This window comes from Botryllus schlosseri, chromosome 15 (assembly GCF_051294905.1).
Source record: "Botryllus schlosseri isolate E-star chromosome 15, Bs_hap1, whole genome shotgun sequence".
NCBI classification, from domain to species: Eukaryota; Metazoa; Chordata; class Ascidiacea; order Stolidobranchia; family Styelidae; genus Botryllus; species Botryllus schlosseri.
The window spans coordinates 13,021,347-13,034,216 of NC_137250.1; the positions used below are offsets into that span (position 1 = coordinate 13,021,347).

The window sequence follows — 12,870 nt, forward strand, 5'->3', positions numbered from 1 at the left end:
TCCTCTACTTGCGTACAGCACAATGGGGTTCCGAGTCTGACATCGCGACAACTGTTTGCTCATTATAATGACGTTTGCATTGCTGCATTTCCAGATAAAAGTTAACAAAGCGTGGTTTGAGTAGTGAATATGCGCACTTTGCGCAGGAATGACTTTCAATTCGCAGGCATACACAAACACACGGACCTATTTCGCGATCTAATTAAAGAGACTATCACGAAACTAACTCAAGAATTATTTTGTAAATGAATATGCGCGAAATACAATTTAATTAAGCGAGAAGTAAAATGTGAATTCGCTCGTCTGGTCGATAGTGTTTCTCAGCGCAGGCATGTCGAAATTCACGTCGTAAACAAGGTCGCTTCGAGTGCATGATTACTGATTAGTGATTAGTGATTACTAATCACAGATTACAATTTACTGGGGCGTTGTAAGCGCTAGTTCGTCGTCGCCGACGAAGCTGCGCATTCAATTATTCGCGAGACTATCGTTTAATGTTAAATAGTTGGCATTTACGCGATGTCATGGACTCGCTAATTAACAGACTGCGAGCGTTTAAGCATTTTGTTTGTTATTTTGTGGTATTCATGGTGTTTGTCGACTACTATGGTCATTTATACCAGGCCGATATTGTTCATCATTTTCCGTAACTGCCGACTTACAGCACGGCCCACCTCTAGGCTTTTTGTAAGACACCGCTTACGCGGGTGAGGTGGCGAGGAGGAGCCTAGGTGAACCTCCAACACTTAGGTATCGGAATTCTGAAGTCGACCTCGGTCGGACTCGAAGCTGCACCGGTGCACCCATTGGTGTTGCAGCCGCGGATTATACCACTGCGCCACCCCGCCACCCCGCCACCCCGTAACTCGGTGCCTATGCGTACAGGTACAGCGATTTAGTCGACACGGAATAATTGACTCGAAGATTTTGCTTCGAGTCAAGAGTCAATTCATATTTTGAGACGCCGAGTCAAGTCAAGTCATTTGAAAAAAATACTCCAGTCCGACTCGAGTCAAGTCACTGATAAATACACAATTGTGGAGTATAATTTATCATGGAACTTGGAAATATAGAAATTCCCAATCGTGCAACTTGTCTTGGCCAGGTCTCGTTTACACATAAAGAGCCCAGGAATATCATTAATACAAACAATCCCGATCAAATATTAACATCAAACCTTTGACCTTATAGTGAGAATTTAACACAGTCATCGAGAAGTTAAGACTCTCCCTGTAAAACTCGATTGCGACAACGGGAAACTGTAACACCGGTATACGTTGTTTGATATGCTGTTTTTCAGATGTGTGCGATTTCATCTATGCGGGGAAGTGCTTTTTCCTAGTTATGCCTGTATCCAGAGTAGCCAAACCCGAAGCAGAAGCAGAATGTATGCAACGCGGGAGTCATCTTGCTAATATATATAGCCGTCTTCATTATCAGCAATTGCAATCTTTAATTCGCTCCAGATCACCAATCGGATCCAAGCACAATCACGTCTGGACTGGGATGGCTATGGACATACAAGTATGTATATATAAAGCGTATGGCATATCAAAAATAGTTAGACTCTATTGGAACATTGATCATTGTCCGAGAACTTCATTGACTTTACATCCACGAAATGGTTCCATTTATCGGCTCACCGTTCCAATTTTCGGCTTTTCAATGTTCCGGGCCAAATATATACCTCCATTATGTTGCGGAGTTGCGGGACATTGGCTGTCCACCAGACCAAGACATCCCAATTCTCTTCCGGATTGATCGTCTTTCTTATTTCATAAGAATACACATTTCCGACATTAAATTTTATTTTTGACGCGATATAAAGACTAATAAATCCCGCACAACAATGCATAAGTCGCAGCATTTTAATATTCTATTCAGTTAGAACTAAATAACACCAACGGCAACTGCGATGAAAAGAGATGCAAAATCTAGGTTAATGAGCGCCAACGAGTCTACGACCGTGCTGCTCATTAGTAGATCTTCCTCGTCGTGTGTCACGGCAGGTTGAACAGCGCGCGCGATTGCAGGGAACAATGTGAAACGAAGGAAAATAATCATATCAGAGACGATGTGAAAGACTGCATTAACGCGAAGACCAAATATATAGTTTAAAAAACTATATATGGTAGTCGAGTTCCAAAATATAATCTCTTTGTTGACAGGCAAGGGGAATCAGACTGTCTAACAGCGAATTGGCTCCATCTCTACCATGGTACCCGGGTAGACCATTATTTAGAGCAGACCTTATTGCCGTGAGAATTCATGCCAATTCTGCCGCCCCAGCGGTCGAGGATGGTGTGTTCGATGAGAATGTAGCTGGCGGACTGTACGGAGGATTATGCGAAAAATATCTACACGGAACATCCACGTGACACGACCGTTTCGTGTATATCAAATTTCAATATTTTTTCATAGTTCAGTGGTTGCTTTTGCTTAGTTTTATAGTTATAGTTTGACTAATGCATTGATGGTCGAATATCGTGCCCTCCATATTGTGGGTTTAAGATAATGATGAATGGTCTTATTCGGGTTGATAAGCCAATGCCTAAAACACAAAGATAAGTGAAACAAGATTTCTTGTGAAGGCTACGATAAATTCTCTGCTCAAGCCGAAAATTGTTTCCGACTGATTTTGGGCAGTGATAGCATGATATGTTGACATGACACAGCTCTTGAGTCGATTTAATATAAATTGCGACTGTGGCGCATTTTTGTAAAGTGTGTATTTTCACGAATTCATCTAAGTTCTAATACCAATTCATAACGTTATATTTCGTCAAGTTTATCAGTCATTTACAGACGGGTGCGATCACAAGTTTGACTACAATCGTCAGTGGTTGCTCATCACAAAACAAGGTACAGGCTATACCAGGGGTGGGCAAACTTTTGAGCGCGCGGGCCGTATTCAACATCTGAATCCATTCGCGGGCCGCACTATATAAAATCGCGATAATAAACCAACACGCAATATTGATATTTGATTATATAGTGAGGACATGGAGATAATATATGTGCTTATTTAAAACAAGCCAAAATTGCTTTGATGATATCGTACGCGCGTCAGAAAAGAAACGTATAGTGGCGAGATTTCATAGGCTGGTGGACCTCGATAACCAATTTGTCAAAACTATAGAGATGAAAGTCGATTGGCCCGATTCTTAGAACAGGATTGAAACTTAAATATGTGAGCAGCGATCTGTTAATAGATTTACTAATTCCACTTTTGGTTCATTTCCAGGACACACAATGCTGATAGCATCATAACCATGTTAGCTTCAAACACGCTTCTACTATGCGTAGATAAAGTATAAATGACCCAATTCTACGCATACAGCCAACGAAACTACCTGAGACACGCCCGAATCGTTTTCTAAGCACATCACTGAAATAATTAAAAATGGAAAGGCCAATCTGAAATCCCACTCGTGATTCAAATTACCTCAATCTCGTTGCAGCTATCCCACTGTGATATTATGTACTTACCTTAGATCAGTGGTTCGCAAACTTTTTAAGACAAGCCCCTCCCCCCCTTATGCCGGTGAAAGATTTCTCGCCCCCTTATCGTCATATCACAAAACGCAACCAGGATGCTAGCAAACCTAACGGGTAGTTTGATGGCTTGGAAGGTTACGACTGTGGATGAGAGATTTTTAAATATGTAATTCATACTAAATACAGGCCAATAAGTATGAATTGAATGTATATCGCGTATGGCGCGAAATTTTTTTTCATTCGAGCTCAGCTTCGCGCCCCTATTCAGATGCTTTCACGCCCCAAGGGGGCGCACCCACCAGTTTGAGAACCACTGTCTAAGAATTATCATGGTGAATTATACTAAAAAAAAGTTTATGAAGTCCCTGCATTAATTTGATCCTTAGTACGCATTTCATCAATATTTTCAAAAAGATTTTTTAGGCTCTCGCGGGCCGCACAGAACGGGGTTGCGGACCGTAGTTTGCCCACCCCTGGGCTATACCCTCTATAGAGGGTCAAGACTAAAAATCCCCGCAGAGAATTGTTTTGTTTGACATGGCGTCACTATCGTATATTCTGACATGCAAACGTGACATGAGAGTGATGTGCGGTGACGATTATGGTTAGTAAGGCACTGAGTCGGATTCGCAACTAAACAAACCTATAAGGTTAGCTGGTTCAGTTGACGACTTGCTTCTTATCATATTATCACTCTTCACACGGAGGCAACGAATCAAGGTACTACATGTCAACAATTGGAGGTGTATGAAAAACAGCAACATCAGAAAGAGAAGGTTATTTGTCGGATTATTATGTAAATAATCGGTGCGGCGGATTAATTTGTGCATCACCTTGTATAACTCCATTACGCTGTTATTGTACTAAACAAAGTCAAATTTCACATTTCCGTGGCGATTTGATTTCGTGGTATTTCTGGTTCCTGAACATTAATATTAGGATTTTCGTAATCGGGGCGACAATAACACTCGATAAATACCAGTTATTATATATTCGGCGCTATTATGATGGGTTGCGCTACAGTGTTGGGATGACTCGAGTCATGACTTGACTCGAGTCACCTTTTTCGTATGACTTCACTTGACTCGAGTCGCTAAATTGACATGACTTGACTTGACCTGACGTATCAGAATTGTGGATTGACTCGGAAGTTGTATAGTAGATCGCTCGCATGACGCAATGGTGGCTTATGGGCGGGGTGGCGAGCGGCTGGGAAAGCGGGGGTGGCGAGCGGCTTTTCAGACCCCCCCTTCCGCTCGACCGGTGCCTTGTAAGTATAGGGATCACTGATGAGGTGACCCCTCGCTGATGACTTTGGCGGTTGAAATCTGTGAGTTGACGACACCCCCCTTCCGCTCGACCGGTGCCTGGGTTGGTATAGGCATCTCTCGACCGGTAACCCTTTTCGGTATAGGGCCCACTCGACCGGTGCCGCGAAACTCGTGTTGGCATGCGGCTCTTATTTCTTATGGGTGCGGTGGCATGCGGCTATTGCATCTTATGGCGGGGGTGGCAAGCGGCTATTGTGTCTTGTGGTGGCACGATAACCCTTTCGGTATAGGCTGCGGCGGTGAATCGTATCGAAATACTCGTGTTGGTGAGTCGTATTTTCAGGTATAGGGCGTCGTTGGTGATGTGCCATGTATTCTTACGGGATCTCTGGTGATGTGCCATTGTTTCTTATGGGTGCGGTCGTGGATCGTACTTTATGGTATAGGCATCTCTCGACCGGTGTTGAAGAAGTATCAAGTAAATAGTCACGTGATTGGTCCTTAGTTAATGTGTACATCACAAATTATTAGATATGACCGAATCCAGGTAATCCTAACGTTTACGGTGAGTACGACAATGATATATCGTTATTCTTACGGACGCGGCGGTGATTCGTACTTTCGCGTATAGGCTGTGGTGGTGACTCGCCATGTGTTCTTATGGATGCGTCGGCATATCGTACTTTCAGCAAAAAAGGTGTGAAATAGTTTGCTAAGTCTAGGAATCACTTGCAAGGTAATATTTTGGTAATTAGTTTACCACAGAGCCGGCGTAGCCGGCGATTCGAATATCAACAATAACAACGGTCACAAATTAACACTTCAAATAGCTGTGAAATAGTTTGCGAAACAACGCGATCGTCCACAAGATAATGTCTCGGACATAACCATCTTTAGCGACTTGGTGTTACAGGCATATCGATCACTCACGCGGTGAAATTTTCGTAAGCAGTTTGGCACAGAGCTTGATTTCACTCGTAAGATTTAATAAGTAACGAATAACAGACCGCCAGTGTCGGTAACTTGAATAGCGACAAATTGTCACTTATTTCCGCTCGAACCCTAATCCTTTGTGAAGTGAACGCTTATTCAAAAGGGTGTGATATCATTTTAAAATCCAACGACCACTCACCGGTTAATGCTTCAGACATAGCAATCCCTCATACCCGCTCACAAGATAATATTTCGGTAATTAGTTTGTCCCAGAACCGTCGCAGACGGTGATTCGAAAACCAACAATTTGTCACTTGCCCGCGATCGCTATATGTTTCACGCCTCCCGAATAGTGGCTGAATTTAGTTGCGTGATAAGACCCATGAAAATATTCGATCAATGTGTTAGTTTGTCAACTTGAAATGTAACTCACTACACAAATCAAGTTGAATCGTATTTGAATGTATTGATTCGACCCAACTCAAATCCTTTGACGAATCCTATTAACGCGATCTGTTGAATCGAATGTAACCTGAATATTACTGACGCCAACATTCACCCGCATCGGGTCATTCACACATTCCACGCCGCTGCTTTAACACTTATAGAATCAATACCAACGATCTCTAACCCGATAATATTCAATCACTTTGGTAATTTGCCAACTTTAAATCCATTCGCGGATGTACTAAAGGTAAATCCAAATAATCCAGAATGAAATATTTGGACTTTGACATTGCGTGAATTGAAATAGGTTTGACAAACATGACTACCAACTTTCACCCAGTCACATTTCAAGATTATACTTTGAAACAATCCTTGAAACTGACAACTCTATTCACGACTCCGTTTCCGTTTGTAAAATAGAGTTTCAGAAATACTATCATTATGACAACTCAACATTTCAACATCTTGCCATCGACAAAAGAGTAAAATACGAAAACCTTGACAAGTCAATCCGTTTGTAACTCACACAACCAAAACAAAAAGTATCCGTATGAAAAGTAGACAAGACTATGCCAGTAATCACTACAATCCAAAATCCATAGCAAGCTCGGTTGTATTCATATCCCTACGACGCGTCTTTTGTTTTTCAACTGTAAAAGTCGTTACTATTTTGCAAGACAAAGTAATTACTACTTGATATATTTTGTAAGACAAAAGTAATTACTACTCGGTGCCCGCAACTTGAGATTAACATATGTTTTGAGTATATGATATTTGGATATCTCACCAACGTAGTTGAGAATTCATTTCTTACAATCGAACGCAGGTGTTATATTGAATATTATCATGATGTAATCATAAGGATTGATACTTTAGTTTGACATATACGAGATTTGTAATAGTCGATCATGACTTGATTATTGAATCATGACGTAATTACACCGGTGTTGGTTATTGTGATATCAACAAACTTTTCAGGGATATTTTTAATTAGCGCATCGATTTGTAAAACGAGGACTTGCGTGTGCGGAAAGTTTTTGATCAGGAAATTAATCCAGGATCGTTCGAATCGTGTGATCAATATTTAATCCTTTCACACCCGCCATTGTACGTGCTAAATGTAAAAAAAACATTGTGAAGTCTATAGATCTACACTTCAAGGTTTTGATCAGCACAGAAGCAATTGTAATACCTTTACCGATGCGTCCTATTCAACAGACTTGGTTAATACAAACTCATGTCAATAATAAAATCACAGTATGTGCTACACTGAAATCTACAGAAAATATCTTTGTATTGCTGCTCGTAGTAGTGATATCGATTTGAACCTCCAGAATAATTGTCATCATCTAACCAAACTACTGAAATTCGTTGTCAATTTGTCTGATGTTCACTGAATGCGTACTAGAACTATTTGCGCAACGCGCACAATCAGAGAAATTGGAAATTTTCCCATTGTCATTCGTCAAAGTAAATACCATCACAATACTCTGTCACTAAAAGACGTTACTTGTATGTAATTGAATCACCGGTAATTAATTAGCTAAATCAAACCCCTAAGAAATTTCACACACTCATTGGATATTAAACAGCGTCGCTTAATCGTTGTGGGTCGTTTTTCTAAGTACAAATCATATCCACCCAACCGAAAACAATTTTCACTCACTTGGTTAATGAAGCCGAGGTCGACATTCGATATTTTGTTTGCGGGAATTACTTTGTAATAAACACACTGGAGTGGTTGAGCTTTACCATCATCAAGCTGTCATTTGTATCGTTTAATTAACCGACATTTAGCGATTGGTGAACATACCGAACGATACACAGTCACTTCGAAATGCTCCGTTGATCGTAATTTCCATCATCATAATATTCGATGTACAATTGTTTCGAATCGCTGGAGTGGTTGAGCTTTACATCATCAGACTACCATCTGTACATCAAGAATACATCCGACTTGTAACTGGGTCGTTTACCTAACCGAGTTGTATGCACAGTTTAATATTTAGCGATTGCAGAACATACCACTTCGAAATACTGCGTTGATCTCAATTACTTTGTCGTGATAATCGAAGTACATTTGTTTCGATTTCATAAAAACCAACTTTTCTATTACATGATAAATTTTTGAAAAGTTATGCTTAGAAGATTGGTGCATCTTGCGAAAAAAATAATATACCGCTCATATTGATACTGTTACTCCATAGACCGGTATTTGCAAACGAGTCGATTTTCAACCGAGCAAAATTTATTACCTGAGTTGTCCCGCTTACTATATTTAAATGTAAATTCACCCGTCTTTCAACAACAAAGACATGGATAAAGAGTACACAAGCAAACACAACAAGTTTTACTTTTGTTGGACACCAATTATTATTCCACGCATCTCATTTCATACCAAGTGAATATGAAAGATATTCATGGCACACGAAAATATTCGATATTCCATGCTACGAACATACGCAATGATTGGTGACGCTTTCACACTATTTCGATTTAGTGTAACAAAAACAACAACAACAATTTTCACTCTCTTGACTTATGAAAACAACAGACGAACCTTCATTCAATATTTTGTTTTTGTCAACTAGTTACTTTTTCATGAGACCCCCACAACTCTTACAGAAGTACGAAAGATATTTACATCACACAAAGTAATCAACTTTACTCGATATTCTCACAGTACGAAACTAAAGAATGGTTGGTTTGACTCCACAAACTGTTTCGTTACCTCAAGAACTTTATTGTCTGAATGGTTGTTCATGTGTCTTAAGAACCAAATAGTTCAACACAGCACTAGTACCAACAGAAACATCAGAGTTGTTTACACAAAAGTTTGTATGTGTACAGTATGCGAATACCATGTGTAAGTCCAGCACAATTGTGGTATCCATCCGGGTTCAGTTAACACAATTTACGACACCGAGGTCGCCTCATCTTTCGTAAGACAACAAACCAACCAAGGTTTCAGGATATGTCCATGTCATAGCAATAAATCAGCTACTCCAACAACAGAGTACATATGTTTTCTAGTTACGGTGCTTAAATCTTACACACAAATCAATCTACTTTGCAAACAAAAAGTGCTGAGTCATCAAGTGATTGCCCTAGCAACAAAACAGCTAAACGTACTATCATACAAAATGGCCGTTATAGTCACCAACGGTACATGGTACAAGTAACAAGTCTCGAGAACCCAGTTATTGAAAAAACGTGAAAGTGTTTCTCCTGCGCCAAGTCGTTATGTTGACGAAAGCGTATATTGTAATATCATGATCGATTTGCATTCGTTGGTCACAAAATGTCACTACTCTAAATAATTATTTTTCACTCAAAAGCATACTTGTCACCATTCGTATTCATCAAGCACGAGTTCACGAAACCTACTTACTACGACATGAATTGTTATTTTTATGTTGTGTAAATAGGTAATAATTCATTTTAGTAACACTATATCAACATCATCGAGTTGTGTCAATAGATTTACATGTGGTCTTGTGGTTTTAATCGAAGTACACAGCACGGTCTAATGTAGAGTCATCTCTATTGTACAGCAACTCGGTAATCGAAATGCATACATTAAAATTTAAACAGCGATCTTGTTTCATCACGCGAAAAATATGTTCACTATCGCGATACTCTGCGCAGGACGTGCAAATCCTTTTCACGCTCGTAATAGTATCCCAACGGCTACCGGCGACAACGTTTAACAACAGGCCAGGCCCCATATTTACCTGTGGATATATCACTCTAATGATATGCGTTGCATACTGTACCATTCGCTGTATCGAGAGCACCAATGGTAGTTGAGTGAATAACCAAGATGGACAAATATACCCGTTTGTTTGTCTGAATTTTACATTGGATCTCCAAGCCTTCCGTCGTCTGTGCCGCCGATTGAATATACAAAATTGATTTTATTGAACTCGCGATGCAATAACGAAGTCCTGGAGGGTATGATGATGTTGTCTATAGGTCATACCGATGTGTGCATAAACACCCAACATTTGTACACCGACACATTGTATGTAATGTCGTAAACCACATTTACGTGAATACTTGGTAGGGTTGAACAATCGTAAAATATATTCGATATGTATTGTCATTTTTCACGAAAAAAAAAATCAAGGGTTGTGAATCTACATGTTTAATTGCATTTGGTTATTGGTTCTGCTTTATCGCTTTGCATTGGATATCCGGATCCGGTTATGGACTGACCTGTATTGGGTTTGTAATTCCATACTAAATGGGGCGATATGTATTGACCAAACCGATTACAGCTACATATCCCTGTACGCATAATCTGTATGGGGTGAGCAAGAAAATTATTTACAAGTAACCTGGAATCGTTAGCACGATGGGTAGCATGCATTCCCACATTTTCCGACGATTGTTATCCGTGTATCAACCAGTTAACAAAGTCGAGGGATTACAACTTTAGACGGATTGATTCTGGAAAATCTAAAGCACGAACCCGGACATCGCAGTCATATCGAAATAGCGCATTGTTATTGTGTGTGTGTGTGTGCGGCTAACCGTCGATTTTGATGGGATGCACCAGAACAAGTGAGTATGCGATTACACAAATGTATCGGAGTTGTTGTTGGTGTATATTTTGTCACTGTCTGTTGTAACAATATACAAAAAATATCAAATTGGCCGGTGTGGTGGTCAGTTTTCAAAACGAAAATGGTATTGTTACCCAGGGAAAAGATAGATTTCCAAGTGAAAACGGTATTGGTACTCAGGTAAACGACAGATTTCCAAGTGAAAATGTATTGTTACAATGGCTAAACGCCAGATCTCCAAAGGAAAATGATATTTTTACTCAGGTAAACGACGACCCGCCGAGTGAAAATGGTTTGTTGCTCAGAGAAAAAATATATTTCCAAGTGAAAATGGTTTGTTGCTCAGGGAAAAAATATATTTCCAAGTAAAAATGGTCTGTTGCTCAAGGAAAAAATATATTTCCAAGCGAAAAAGGTTTGTTACCCGGGGGAAAAATATTTTTGCAAGTGAAAAAGGTTTGTTACCCAGGGAAAAATAGATTTCCAAAGGAAAGGGGGCTTGTTACTCTTGGAAACGATAGACCCCCAAGTGAAAATGTTTAGTTTCTCTGATTAAACGATAAATCTCCAAAGAATAATGGTATTTTTACTCAGGTAACGGCTGACCTCCAGGTGAAAATGGAAATTTTACTTGGGTAGGTATCGTATGTTAAGTGTCGTTGGTGTTGTTAAACGATGTCGCCGGTAGCCGTTGGGATACTATTACCAGCGTGAAAAGGATTTACACGTCCTGCGCAGAGTTTCGCGATAGTGAACATATTTTTTGCGTGATGAAACAAGATCGCTGTTTAAATTTTAATGTATGCATTTCGATTACCGAGTTGCTGTACAATAGAGATGACTCTACATTAGACCGTGCTGTGTACTTCGATTAAAACCACAAGACCACATGTAAATCTATTCACACAACTCGATGATGTTGATATAGTGTTACTAAAATGAATTATTACCTATTTACACAACATAAAAATAACAATTCATGTCGTAGTAAGTAGGTTTCGTGAACTCGTGCTTGATGAAAACGAATGGTGACAAGTATGCTTTTGAGTGAAAAATAATTATTTAGAGTAGTGACATTTTGTGACCAACGAATGCAAATCGATCATGATATTACAATATGCGCTTTCGTCAACATAACGACTTGGCGCAGGAGAAACACTTTCACGTTTTTTCAATAACTGGGTTCTCGAGACTTGTTACTTGTACCATGTACCGTTGGTGACTATAACGGCCATTTTGTATGATAGTACGTTTAGCTGTTTTGTTGCTAGGGCAATCACTTGATGACTCAGCACTTTTTGTTTGCAAAGTAGATTGATTTGTGTGTAAGATTTAAGCACCGTAACTAGAAAACATATGTACTCTGTTGTTGGAGTAGCTGATTTATTGCTATGACATGGACATATCCTGAAACCTTGGTTGGTTTATTGTCTTACGAAAGATGAGGCGACCTCGGTGTCGTAAATTGTGTTAACTAAACCCGGATGGATACCACAATTGTGCTGGACTTACACATGGTATTCGCATACTGTACACATACAAACTTTTGTGTAAACAACTCTGATGTTTCTGTTGGTACTAGTGCTGTGTTGAACTATTTGGTTCTTAAGACACATGAACAACCATTCAGACAATAAAGTTCTTGAGGTAACGAAACAGTTTGTGGAGTCAAACCAACCATTCTTTAGTTTCGTACTGTGAGAATATCGAGTAAAGTTGATTACTTTGTGTGATGTAAATATCTTTCGTACTTCTGTAAGAGTTGTGGGGGTCTCATGAAAAAGTAACTAGTTGACAAAAACAAAATATTGAATGAAGGTTCGTCTGTTGTTTTCATAAGTCAAGAGAGTGAAAATTGTTGTTGTTGTTTTTGTTACACTAAATCGAAATAGTGTGAAAGCGTCACCAATCATTGCGTATGTTCGTAGCATGGAATATCGAATATTTTCGTGTGCCATGAATATCTTTCATATTCACTTGGTATGAAATGAGATGCGTGGAATAATAATTGGTGTCCAACAAAAGTAAAACTTGTTGTGTTTGCTTGTGTACTTTTTATCCATGTCTTTGTTGTTGAAAGACGGGTGAATTTACATTTAAATATAGTAAGCGGGACAACTCAGGTAATAAATTTTGCTCGGTTGAAAATCGAC

General features: G+C 39.6%; 1 protein-coding gene across 1 annotated transcript in view; it reads left to right on the forward strand.

The window, feature by feature from the left end:
* Positions 1 to 2,378, forward strand: part of LOC145457602 (uncharacterized) — a 58,881-nt gene extending 56,503 nt beyond the window's left edge. The window contains exons 6-7 of the mRNA XM_080335821.1: positions 1,301 to 1,524; positions 2,169 to 2,378. Coding sequence (XP_080191947.1) covers positions 1,301 to 1,524; positions 2,169 to 2,378 — 434 coding nt within the window. The remainder of the gene's footprint in view (positions 1 to 1,300; positions 1,525 to 2,168) is intronic.
* Positions 2,379 to 12,870: the final 10,492 nt, after the last annotated feature.